At 40.1% G+C, this 14,285-nt stretch overlaps 1 protein-coding gene across 1 annotated transcript in view; it reads right to left on the bottom strand.

Moving 5' to 3' along the window:
* The window catches only part of FRMD4A (FERM domain containing 4A), a 440,834-nt gene that overhangs the window by 305,851 nt on the left and 120,698 nt on the right, over positions 1–14,285 (bottom strand). Inside the window, exon 2 of the mRNA XM_042780226.1 lies at positions 3,403–3,468. Within this exon, the coding sequence (XP_042636160.1) occupies positions 3,403–3,468 (66 nt within the window). The remainder of the gene's footprint in view (positions 1–3,402; positions 3,469–14,285) is intronic.

Genomic DNA, 14,285 nt, shown 5'->3' with positions numbered 1-14,285 from the left:
CTACTTCTGTAGTGATACTGCCTCGGAAACCCAAGGAGGGGTCGCTATGAGTCGGGTCCGACTCGATGGCACATAACAACAACAACAACAACTCTACAATAACAGTGAAAAGAAGTTTAGTATGTTTCTTTCTTTAAAAACAAAACAAAACAAAACTCACTGCCATCAAGTCAGTTACAACTCATAGTGACCCCTCCTTGGGTTTCTGAGGTGGTATCTCTACGGTAGCAGATTGCCCAGTGTTCCTTCAAAGGAATGGCTGGTGGGTTTGAACTGCCAGCCTTCTGGTTAGCAGTCAAATGCTTTAGGCACCAGAGATCCCTATCTTTCTTTATATGTACATTTTATTTTGTAGCCCTGGTAGTGCAATGGTTAGTGCTTGGCTGTTGAGAGGTCTGTGGTTCTAACCAATCCAGCAGCTCTGCAGGAGAAAGACCTAGCAATCTGTTCTCATAAAGATTACAGCTTAGGAGACCCATGGGGCAGTTCTACTTTGTCATGTAGGTTTCTATGAGTTGGAATAGACTCTACAGCACACGGCAATATATATATATACACTAGGAGCTCTGGTAGCATAGTGGCTAAAGCACTTGACTGTTAACCAGAAGGCTGGCGGTTCAAACCCACCAGCCACTCCTCGGAAGGAAGGTTGGGCAATCCTGCTTCCGTAGTGATACTGCCTCGGAAACCCAAGGAGGGGTCGCTATGAGTTGGGGCTGACTCGACGGCACATAACAACAACAACAACAACATATATATACACTAACAGGAGCTCTGGTAGCATAGTGGCTAAGACACTTGCCTGCTAACCAGACAGCTGGCGGTTCAAACCCACCAGCCACTCCTCGGAAGGAAGGTTGGGCAATCCTACTTCCGTAGTGATACTGCCTCGGAAACCCAAGGAGGGGTCGCTATGAGTTGGGGCCAACTCGACGGCACATAACAACAACAATATACACTAACTGGGAAAAGTAATACCAAGGCATGTCAAGATTTATCCATTCTTTCATTCAATTTGTACTTAGTTATTTTTACATTCCAGCCATTGGGATAGGTGCTGAGGATACACAGTAATTAAGCCACAGATCCAGTCGTCAAATTATTGGCAGCCCTTGGAAATGCAGTCAAGTAAACAGATAATGACAGTGACGTGTGACAAGTACTGTAACAGAGAAACCACAGTGTAGGGGCAGCTAAGATTCAGACTGGCGAAGGTTAGGGAGGAGAGTCAGAGAAAGCCTTGAGGATGAAAATGTTTTCTAAGCTATGAACCGAAGGTTTAACAGAGACCAGCCAGTTACAGGAGGGTGGGAGTGGAAGGTGGGAAAGAGGGTGTTCTGAGAGAGGGAGTAGTTCTAAGAAGGAATGAGAAAAGCATGAATGTCTCCTCCTTGGCCTAGTTCAGCATTTTCTTGATTTTAAAGGGTTGAGGAGAACTGTTCCAACACTGTGCAAATCAGTAATTAAAGATATTTTCTATGGCTCATACCCCATTCATCTTTTCCCAAGGCAGGTTGGCCAACAGACAGGAATTTAACTACCATTTGAGGTCTCATTTCCTGGTTCAGAGTGTGGTTTCCTTCCAAGTCCTTTAGCACTGATTTAAGAAAAGCATATAAAACACATCAGACCACTCACCTATAAACTCCTCTCACTGATTTGTACAATTTAAAGGACTCAAACGCTTTAATTAATGATGCTGATAATTGAAGAGATCTTGCTGCCTTACTTCCCCAAATCTAAACTATGAGTTTGACTTGTAACAACTGTCAAGACTGTAGGCCTTAGGAACTAGCCTAATAAGGACATAACCCAGAATGTGCAAGAACTCTATACATATGGATAAGTTAATCACAGCATTTCCTTACACTAATGGAAAAACTATACAACATGTACCTAAATAGGTGAATGGTTAAATAATAATGGTATAGCCCTTTCCAGAATATAAGCAGCCATGAACAAAGGTGTCAATTTATGGTAACTTGGAAAATGCTAGTGAAAGGCAATTTTAAGTGGAAATATAAAATGTATAGAATTATACATAAAATATAACAAATGGTAGAAAGAAATTCACTCAAATGAGAATGGCAGTTGAATTAATGTAGCGTGATTGTGAACTTTTTCCTACTTTCACTATTTCCTATATTGCATATGTTGTTGTTAGTTGCCATGGTGAAGTTGATTCTGACTCATGGTGTTCCGAAGTGTGCAGAGCAGTATTTCTCCATAGGGTTTTCAAGGCTATTACCTTTTGGGTATGGATTGCCAGGACTGTCTTCTGAGGTCTCTCTGGATGGTTTTGAATGACTAACCTTTTGGCCATTAGACATGCACTTAACTGTCTCACTCCTTAATTGCATTTATTATGCCTTTATAATTTAAATACCATTAAAGCATGAACTCTTAAAAGATATCAATGTGAACACTTTCAAACCCAAGCAGTACATAACAGGGAACATGAGGTGAAAATGTCTACGTAATCTTCCAACTGAAGCAGTAGCATGACCCCAATGAATGGGTATGGCACCATTTCAATGCTCAATGAACTGTGGTCACTTCACAGTAAAATGTGATGAAGTCTAAGGAGCAATGCCATATGCGTCTGAGAGAGACATCTGAGCCTATGAACGAAATGCAATTATAAGAGTTGGAGCTGAATAACAGATTAGGAATTGTAAGTTCTTTAAATCAGGTTTGGAAACCTTACCAATTTGTTAGGGCTCTGAGTAAAACAGTGATCTTCTCAAAAGCAAGCTGAACAAGACTAGGGTCTACAGTTCTAATTACTTCTCTGACTTTCCTAACTCCAATGTGTTCCTAGTTTGGGAACTAATTGATTTATTTCCTGTGTCTCCATTTCTCCAGGTGTTCAACAGTGATGGCAGTGCTGACCCATGGGATGGGGTAAGGTGATTAGTTAGCCCTAAGAGGGAAGACAGAGCCAACAGATTGCATCTCTTTCTTCACAACCGTGAAAGATTAACGTGAAAATAATGAACTGTTTTCTATCCCCTGTGAGCAAGGGAGATGATTAAACCAGTTTTAGTTGCAGCAAGAGTTATTTCGGTTATATTATAGTTAACTCCTTCCAAGCAGAAAGAACAGTTAATGGCAGTTGTGGCATTTCCTTTTCTAGAGATTTGTAACAATAGGGTAGATACACATCTGTCTCTGAAAGGCTTAGGCGTGGTATACACAGAAACAGAATGAACAAAAACAGCACACGTGTGCACACACACAAAACAACCTGGTATGTTGTAGTCCTTTTCTCACAGTTTTGAGCAGTTACAGATTTAAAAACAATTTACATCAACCCCCACCCCACTACCACCACTGTTGGATCAAAGTCTGAATGGCATGAATCTCAGAAAAAACCTTAGAAAGCAGAGCAAATTCAATTACCTGTACTAGGAGTTCCAGCTTCCGGTCATCAAGGAGATGTACTTGGCATCGGCGGCCCTCCGTCATCTAAGAAAAACGAGAAATGACAGTGACTAAGAGTCTAGCAGCCTGACAAACTAGAAGGTCCCCTATGCCAGATCCTACCTGGCATATTCCTCTGGGCAAAAATTCCCCTGGGAGCTGGCCTTATATAATGTCAGGAAGTGGCAGGATTGGTTCATTCTCCATTCATTTATTAAAAGATATTTATTGAGCACTTTCTGTGTGTTAGGTCTTATTCTGGGAGCTGGGTGTACACTAGGTCCCTGCTTTTGAGGTGCATATATTCCAATGGAGACCAAACCAGTTGTCATCGAGTTGACCGCACTTCATAGTGACCCCATATGTGTCAGATTAGAACTGTGTGCCACAGGGTTTTCAATGGCTATCTTTTTTGGAAGTCAGTCTCCAGGCCCTTCTTCTGAAGCACCTTTAGGGACTTGAACTTCCACCCCTTTGGTTAACAGTCACACACATAACCTTTGCACCAAGGGTTGCAATAAGGGGTGCAATAAGGGTCCAATAAGGGAGGCATAAGATAAACTAGCAAATACATATAAAACCTATCAAGTGGTGATAAGAGTTATTCATTCTTCATTCATTTTTCCATGCAATCATTTTATTATCACATATTAGGGACAGAGCTCAGTATCAGGTCTCTGTCATTGCTTCACTTGTCACTCTTTCTGATCACTGGAAAGAACAACTATCTGCTAACTGAATTTGATTTCTATCAATGATAGAAGAACCTGGCAGAGAAATGCACACAGCTAAACCTGATCCTGTTCCTTATGCCTTTCAGGACAGATGCCTTTGAACAGTGTAACAGAAAGAGCCCCCAAGACATGCACCAGGAAATCCAAGTCTGGATTAGGCTCCCCTGGTTACTGGGCTGCAGGGCTTTAGGCAAGTCTCTGGACATCTAGGAGCCTTAGTTTCATAGGAAAATGAGTGGGCTGGGCATTGGGGTGCTGGACAATTCTTCAACAACTGACATTTCAGAGAACAAAAGGCCTGATTGGTAGCATTTGCTCATTTCCAAGCTGTAAATACTTTCACTACGACCTGAAAGGGCAGCAGTTCAAACCCACCACTTGCTCTGTGGGAGAAAGCTGTGGCCGTCTGCTTCAATCAAGATTTACTGCCTTGGAAACCCTATAGGGCAGTCCTACTCTGTCCTATAGGGTCGCTATGAGTCAGAATTGATTTGACAGCAATAGGTTTATGGCTGATTTCATGCTACCAACATGTCACTGATAAAACCCAAAAACCAAACTTATATCAAGTTGATTCCTATTCACAGTGACCCCCATTGAATTTCCAAGATAGTAAATCTTTATGGAAGTAGATTGCTCCATCTTCCTTCCACGGAACGGCTGACAGGTATGAACCACCAACCTTCTGGTTAGCAGTTAAATGCCTTAGGCACTGCCACCAGAGCTACTTACTATGTCACTGGTAGTATTTCCAATATACAGATACAATTGGTACAAATAACCTCATAGCATAGATAATAGTAAAATAACAAGGAAGTGATGTTTTCAGTATTTATTACCTTTATTTGTATTTAATTGAAAGCTTATATAGTTTTGTTTTATTAGTGGTTATATTTTACAACTGGCACACAGAATGCCTAAAAAATTAGCAATTAGCTTTCACGAGCTGGTATGAGCCACCTCCAACATATCACTGGCTGGACGAGATGCCCATAAGGTTCCTTCAGCTCTACTATGACTCTAGAGCCCCCATGGAAACCACCTTATTTTTCCTCAACCACTAGCCACTTCCAAGCAGATCAAAAGAAACAATGCATTGAGCAGATCCTGGCCCTGCCCTGCTGCCTGGCCACCACAGTCCCGTCTCATGAGCGCCCTCTTCAGGAAAGATGGAAAAGACAGGCCTTTTCTCTTATTCAACAGGGATAATGTTCTGATCATCAGCATGCCCAAAGCTGTCATGTATCCCAATAGGAATAAGAAGAAGCTTTCTCATCATGCTTCCCATCAAGTCAGAATTCCCTAGTTATCAAAACGAACTAAACCAAACCAGCAGACTCTGCTCAGATAAAGCCAATCTCAAAACTCTCTTGAATCTAAGCTATACTAATCACTCAGCAGTCCCTAGCTGTGGGAAAAAAAAAAAAAAAAAAAAAGATCACCAAGACAAGCTTCACATTAAAAAACTTAAAAATCAAAAACTAACATTTGAAAAAGTTTCACTTACACATTAAAATTGAGAAGAAAACTTCAGCCCAAATGCTTGATGTGATAAAACATTATAAACCAATGCAAGCAGCTGTGGACAGGAATTGGGCATGTGCAAAGTCCTTATTCACCCTTTGATCTCTGAATTTCAGCTGTTAACTGCCTTAGCAGAGAAAGAGGCTCAAGTCCCATCTAGATTCCATCAAACTTGCACATAGTAGGCATCCTAACTGGTTGATGTAACTTTAAAAATTCATCAGTCTCATTTTAATCATTCTTCTATCAAAGTTCAATGAAAGTTACTACAAATATAAAATTAGACTGAAATATGCAATGCCATACGAAATAATTCTTCCACTAAAAGAGTACACCAAAAATGTTTAATTTCAAGTTTTAATAGGGCAGCAATTAATAGCAAGTTCACCCTGGATAAAATTTTAGATCTACAGCAACTCAGGTCTGATAGAAAGAACCCAAAGTTATTAGAGTTAAAGTTCTAGGAAGTAAAGTGCTACACACCAAAAAACCAAACTCACTGCCATCGAGTTGGATCCGACTCATAGCGACCCCTCCTTGGGTTTCTGAGGCAGTATCACTATAGAAGTAGATTGCCCAATCTTTCTTCCAAGGAGTGGCTGGTGGGTTTGAACTGCCAAGCCTTCTGGTTAGCAGTCAAATGCCTTAGGCACTATACCACTAGAGCTCCTAAAATGCTACAACTATGCAGCACATTATTTTGAAATTAATCTAAAAACATATATTATGTATTTGAGAAAGTTCTAAGAAGGGTGGTGATGAGGTAGATGAGGAAGAGAGAAATGATGTTTGTCCTTTGCATCTTAATACAAAGTTTTGAGTTTCATTTTCTTGTAAAAGCTTAAGTGTATAAACATACTTCTGAGTTACTACCTCACATTCCAATAAATTTTATAAAAACAGAAAAATTGGTATCTGAGGTACATTATTGTATCAAACAAAATGTTAATCATGGTAGTAAATAAGTAGGAAGGAGCTCTGGTGGCATAGTGCCTAAGGCATTTGACTGCTAATCAGAAGGTTGGCAGTTCCAACCACCAGCCACCCCTTGGAAGGAAGATGGGGCAATCTACTTTCATAGAGATACTGCCTCAGAAACCTAAGGAGGGGCCACTATGAGTTGGAACCGACTCGACGGCAGTGAGTTTGGTTTTGGAGTAAAGAAGTAGTAGTATATCATTTTCTCAAAATATTACAAAAGCACACAAGGTATGACTTGACATTGAGTCCATATTCAGATCTAAAATTTTACCCTGAAAGATAAATTTCTCACTACATTACTTAATCTCACCTTCTCTGCTCAGCCATTCAAGGAAGTCACTAAGTCTTGAGATGTTAAGGTCTATCCAAGATTTTCCAAATTAATCTCTGTCTCTGCAAGGAAATTTCAACACCACTTCCTGGGAAATTCTAAGCAGGCTCCATATTTTGATGTCTCCCTTGTAGAAGGCAAAATGTTCCTGACTAAAGTCAGCCCAAGGAAGTGAATCTAAAACAGAAATTCAACTTTGAATAATCATGTGTTCAAGGTCCACCTTTCTTTTGAAAGCACCGTGGTTAGTTTTTTTTCTCAAAAGAATGAGTTGCTTGTTGTTCCATACTGACTAAGATCAGAGGATCCTGACCTCATCATCAGTTCAGAAAAGGTTTACCGTTCTGGGTGTGCACAAGAAAGAGCGGATATCTGTAGGCTTTGTCTGGCTTGCCAGGCATACTGCACTTTTCTTTTGAATACCAACAACTGTAAAATAATACAGCTTTCCTTTTTTTTTTTTTTTTTTCATTTTCAGCTGCTCAGGCACAACTGAAGCCCTGGCATCATCCTCAGAGAAAATCGTTTGGATAGCAGCGCATCTCATAGATGTCAGCTGGCTACCATCCCAACCATAAATCGTTCTGCTACAAATACAATTCTATACCAAGCGGTGGCCTGCCAAGTACTTTTTGATTTTAAAGGATGTAAGAAAAATGGTATTTTGAGAGTGAGGTCTCCATCCCATTGATCTAACTTTGCTGTTATTAAGATAATTGTGAATCATGAGGACTATTCGTAAACATGAAAACGTATTTATGACTCTAGTTTCAGTGAGCATAGCAGAATATGAAAGGACATGCGTACTAAAAAAAAAAGCAACCAACAAAATGGACATGTCTGTGGACACAGATAAGGAGGCAAAAGTAAAAATACTGATGTTCTAGGGTGCTAGGCTTATGGGTTCTCTCTTACCCCATATATTACTTAAAATGTTGCTCCTTTTTTCAGTTAAAAAAGTGTAAAACAGAAACTTTATCTAGAAAAATGAATGGCATTGTCTGAGGTCAGCCATAGGAAATGGAGACTGAGAAGCTTCTTTTGCAGCAATTGTGTTTTAGATTACCACCTATATTATTAATACATAAAATCCAATATATCAGTGTACAAATGAGAATTACAATGGTCACATAGGCCAAAATATACAGTTGAACGCCTGACAGCTTCTCTTCCTGTGGGAAGAATTACATGGGAAGCCAGATTGTGATCAGAAGGGTTCAGGGAGGACTTAAAAAAAAAAAAAAAAAAAAAATTCATCACCATCCAGTTGATCCTTACTCTTAGCGACCCTATCAGACAGAGTAGAACTGCCCCAAAGGGTTTCAAAGACTCTAATCTTTATGGAAGCACACTGCTATATAGCTTTCTCCTGAGGAGCAGCTTGTGGGTTCCAACAGCTAACCTTTCAGTTGCCAGCCAAATGCTTAAAGGGGATTTATAAATAGATACATATACTTAAAGTAAGGAAGTAAATACTTATTAAGACTAAGAAATCGTGATAAATGGCATAGTAAGAAGTTGCCAAATATTCCAAAATTCAGTTACATAATTTTATTAATGAATGACACCTCTATATCACCTTTTATTTTTCCTCCTTACATTTTTTTTTCCTCTCTCTTTCTAGGATTTTTTTATTTTTTAATCCTTTAAAACTATGGTAAAATCTATATAACAGAAATTTGCCATCTTAATCTTTTTTTAAACTGTGATATGGGTGAAAGTTTACAGAGCAAATTCGTTTTCAATTCAATGGTTCATACCTATTTTGTTCCATTTTGATCACATTCCCCACAACGTAATAGCTCTCCTCTCACTTCTTCTCTGTGGTTACCTTTTCCCTGCATCCTTCTTTGCTATGAATTCTTGCCCTCTGAGCTATCTCCCTGCACAAATGCTGCCCTTCTATTCTCCCACGGTTGGCTTTTCTAAGGAGTGTACCTATCTGACGTGATTGTTCACCTCATAGGCCTGTCTACTGTTTGGCTGGAATTTGAGCTAAGGGAGTGAATTCAACTCCAGGTCTGAAGGGTGACTACGTGCTACAGTCTCAGGGGTTTTTCCAGTCTCTATCAGACCAGTAAGCCTGGTCTTTTTTATGATTTTGAGTTTTGTTCCACATTTTTCTCATACTCTATCCAGGATCTCTAATTTTCATCCTTTTCTGAGTGGTTGGCAGTGGTAGCCAGGGACCTTCTAGTTCTTCTGGTCTTAGGGCTATGCAGGCTTAGGGTCTTCTGGTCCATTAGTCCCTTGGACTAATTGTTTCCATGCATCTTTGGTTTTCTTCACTCTTCTTTGGTACAGGCAAAAAAAGCCAAACCAAGCCTACTACCACGGAGTTGATTCTGACATAGCAACCCCCATTGGGTTTCCGAGGCTGTAAATCTTTACAGAAGTAGATTGACCAATTGTTGCATCCTAGATGGTCACTCACAGGCTTTTACAACCCCAGTCACTACTCACCAAAGTAGGGTGTAGAACAACATTTTTGTGTAGTAATGCTATGCCAATTGAGCTTCATGTCCCCAACAACAATGGCCCTGAGCCTCTGGGCTCAGCAACTAACTCCCTCAAAGTTATATACATATGTTAAAAGGCATCCATCTATAGTAGCTTAATATAGTCAGTGGTGACAGGAACTAGCTATTCACATGTGGCAGGAGAGCCTTCCTTTTTCAGGGCATTACTGAAAAACAAGCACTAACTAACTAACTGGCTAACTAACTATGACAAACTCTTTCACCAGCAAATTCAGGATATGGACAATTGTAGGGCACTGAGTTCAGCATATGATCTTACTTTTTCTGGCTAAGGCTTCAGATTGTAAACAGGCATGGAAGGGTAACCTTAAAACCACTCTGCTGCCCACACCACCTAGGGACATGGAAGGCAATGGAATTCCAGGTTTGGCAAGCCTTTTCTTAAACATGGCCTAAACACTTTGGGTTGGGAAAACCTCAAATATGTTTTATTAAGAGTATTTTTTCTCCAATTCATATTCAAGTAAACCCCAGTTTCATGTGCTTTTTATTATCACCTTTTTTCTCTGCATATCACATTTCTCTCTCATTCTTCTTTCTCTTTTGAGGGGAAGATTAGTCCACTTCCTAGACGTCCTCTCTCCCCCTTTTCTTACTTCTTGTAAAATAATTTCTGCACATAACAACAACAACAACATGGTATATATGTAGAGGAACAGTTCTGAAGTTCTGAAGAAATAATTCCAGTTCCAATGTTTACGATGTTTTCATAAAAATGTGATACAGTTGTGCAAATTAGTGTAGGGTAGTAGACACTGAGCTCAGAAAAAAAAAACAAAAAAAAAACCATGTCATTTTAAAAGATAAAAATTTTAAAAATATACTATTGACATGTTTTATAATCTTTCCCAAGTTTCCTGAGGCTAATTTATGCTGAAACTGTTTTCACCAACAAATTGTGGAATTATAGGAGAGGATAGGCAAGGAGGAAGAGTCAATTAGAGTAATGTTCATAATTCTCTCGTAGCATAGTGCCTAAGGCACTTGACTGCTAACCAGAAGGCTAGCGGTTCAAACCCACCAGCCACTCCTGGAAAGAAGGAAGGTTGGGCAACTACTTCCATAGTGATACTGCTCGGAAACCCAAGGAGGGGTTGCTATGAGTACGGGCCGACTCGACGGCACATAACAACAGCAACAACATAACTTTGCAGTTTTTTGTTTTTTAAAAAACCTAGTTACCACATACTTACTTTTTATGGCTCTGTGCAAAGCAAGATGGAGCTCTGGATAAAGCATAGTGGTTAAAGCATTTGGCTGTTAACCAAACAAAAGGTTGGTGGTTTGAACCTACCAGTTGCTCTGTAGGAAGATGAGGCAGTCTGCTTCTGTAAAGATTTACAGAAGCATTTACAGATTTACAGCCTTGGACCAGTTCTATTCTGTCCCATAGGGTTACTATGAGTTGGAATTGACTCAATAGCAGTAGATTTTGGTCATGCAAAGTAAATAATCAAGCTGTAACTCATACTCATTTATGAGACAACAGATTTGTGAAACAATAAAATAAGAAATATTAAGGGGTTATGAGAATTATACAAATGAAATAATTAACATTTCTAGAGCATGTTGTGTCTATTAAAATTATGATTACACCCCAAATAATCTGAAATCCTGTTCATGAAAACTTTATCAAATAGAAAATTTAAGTTTCAAAAGCATCCAAGACAAGATCTAAACAAGTCTCACAGCACCTCCTCTCTAAGCACTATCCACGAAACTCCAGCTGACATGAAACATCCAAGGGATGCCAGATCTATTACAACAGCACCTCACAATCTCCCCTTTGACCCAAGCCATTTGGTGGCTCAGAAGGAAATTCCAAAGATATGACTAAAACTTCCCAGTGCAACTCACTGTTGGAGCTTCTGCTCTCTGGGTCACCTCAACAGTGCTACATCCCTCTCTCCACTTCAGTTTCCTCTTTAGAAAAATGGAAGCCCAACGACCAACCAAGGAGTCCTGGTGACATAATGGTTAAGCATCTGGCTGCTAACCAAAAGGTTGGCGGTTTGAACCCATTCAGCAGCTCTGCATTACAAAGACCTGGTAATCTCCTCCTGTAAATATTATGGCCTGGCAAACTCTATGGGGCAGCTCTACTTGGTCACATGGAGTCACTATAAGTCAGAATTGACTCAATAGCACTTTCCAACAAGGACCAACCTAGGTACCAAAAAGCAGAAAGACCACAATAATCTCAATAATGATTAAGCACCTCATAGTCAGGAGGAGTTGAGCAAACACAACACATTTGTTTAACCGCCTCATGAAATTCCACCCAATAGAAAACACACATCTAGAAAAGACTTCAGTCAACTTAAAATTCACCCATCTCTGCCCACACTTAATCTATACATGAAAGTAATTGATATAACAAGAGTAGACATGAGGAGTCTCTGCTCATAACATCCAAAGGTTAACAGTATAGTCTTAATTTTAATTATAATTTTTCCCATGTATGACTTATGTCAACTTTACCATTTTAAGTGGTATTACATTAAAATAAGATGATAAAGATAGTGGGAATAAAGGAGATACAACGCACTAGACACCAGAAGTCTGATTCAAGGAGACTAACTAGGTCCCTACTTTGCTACCTGCCCTTTGGCAAATTACTCCATCTCTGGCTTTACTAAGACTATCCCAGAAGTAAAGGAATAACATACAAGGTGTGTTCTGGAGGCTCTTGGCTACTGAGTACAATTGAAGTTTACAGTTTACAGCTACAAAACCCAGATGAAATTCACTGAGTGTGTGTATCAGAAACAAATTAACCTGACAGTGCAATGCTATATAAAAATTAAAATAACAATATATCTTTCAAAGCTCAGTGATTTCCAAGTTTGTATCCAACTAGATTATAACTGGATCAGTACTTCATATCACCTAAAGATGTTTTTTGATTTTGGAGGATCTTTGGAAAACATATGATGATGTTGCTTTAGCAAAAATAAAATGATGCAGGAAAAGAAGTCACATGTGGTGTTCCGGGCTGCACTCTGTGGGCTCTGGGACAGTGTGGGGGTTGCTGGGTTCAGCGATGAACAGTTTCAGTCCCCTCACTTTGCTGCTGCGAGGACCACTGTTGTGTGTGCTCAAGCCACAAGTCTCATATGTAGTTGGACATTCACACTCCCAAAGGAAGGACATCAAATCCAATCCTTTCCAAATGGTACTGTAGGGTAGAGGTCAGAAAACATAAACAGTCTCTGGACCTAAAGGCATGGCTCCTGGCAGGGAGAGATGAGTACAACCAGAAGCTTCCACCAAGAGTCTTCCATGATCTCACTGAAGAGAAACTCTGATCCCAAGCTAAGCTGTGGGCAGAGTAGCAAGGTCAAAGGAATATGGGGAAGGAAGGGTATTTTCACCTTATAAGACCTTAAAAGTGGATTAAAGTTGGACCTTAAAAGTCCAAGATGGATGTTGGACAGTTGTGTCTCTGATATGGAAGGCCAAGGTTCGGCTGGTGCATTTCAACCTAGGGGCCAGAGTGACAATGACTCTGTGTGTTGTAGCCACCGCTGTGACTAAATAGGCAGGAGGAAGTAGACGTTGGGAAACCCCAAAGCATGGGTTCAGGAGTTAAGTTATATACCACAGGTACCAAATTAGGGAGCATCCAGGAATGAGCCCACTAGTGAGTGGTGAGAGCCTCCCAGCTCCTGGACAGTGTGAAAGCTTTCTGCATTGCACTCAAACTAGTTGGATGCCTACAAGACAGTTTGATTGTTACACTTAGGTTCTGCTGCTGCTAGTGTACCTTCCAAAGATGGAATTGTCTTGCCTCCATTTAGGCTATATTGCAAAGATTTCTACACAATGCCTAAAGCATTTAACTGCTAACCAGAAGCCTAGCAGTTCAAACCCACCAGCCACTCCTCAGAAGGAAGATGGGGCAATCTACTTCCGTAGTGATACCACCTCGGAAAACCAAGGAGGGGTCGCTATGAGTCAGATCTGACTCAATGACAGTGAGTTTGGTTTTTTTGGATTCTACCAAGATACACATACTTTTTAACATTCATTAACCTCATTTACAACACATCTGCAGGTTTTTGCTTCCTATCCAGACCTAGGAACCCAGACATCCTTGGTTTTGCAATTGGAGTCTTTGCAGATACATAAAGACTTAATCCTATGTAAGGCTGGGCTTTATTATTATTTTAGAGAGGGGAATGGGGCCTAATCCTTGCAAGTGACCAAGAGTTGGGAATTTTGATCAGAGGCTACAGTATGTAATGGGAAACCCAGGGAAGGAGTCCTATGCAGTCTGAACAGAGGGTGACAGGAAATAAAATGTAGGAATGTGTAAAGTCTGGACAAAAAGGCCTAGGGTAACTCTAGCAGGGCTTAGATCTGTAATTTTTCCTGTTCCAGTTCATTCATATATAAAAATCTCAGGTCCATTCTGGTGTTGCCTTGTCGACAATGAAGATAACATGCTCAAAGTCCTGCATAAAGGATATGTTCAAAGCAGGAAGGGCAAGGAAAGGAATTTGGTCCATTGTTTGGAGCAAATGCATTTTTATGAAAAGATGAAGTGCTGAACTACTGAATTCCTGTTTTGTTTCAATCTTCTCAACTAAGAGAGGAAATTATAGGGCTAACTACACACACACCACACACACATACATATATAAAAACACTCAAAAGGGGCAAGATGGCGGACTAGGCAGAAGGATTGCACAGACCCTCTTCAACAAAGAAAAGGGAAACCAATTAACACAGACACAGAAGATAATCTTG

This window comes from Orycteropus afer, unplaced genomic scaffold (genome assembly GCF_000298275.1).
Source record: "Orycteropus afer afer isolate SDZICR_OR568_19922 unplaced genomic scaffold, OryAfe1.0 scaffold00028, whole genome shotgun sequence".
NCBI classification, from domain to species: Eukaryota; Metazoa; Chordata; class Mammalia; order Tubulidentata; family Orycteropodidae; genus Orycteropus; species Orycteropus afer.
Note: the sequence above shows the minus strand (reverse complement) of the source record. Positions and strands in the feature narration are given on the sequence as shown.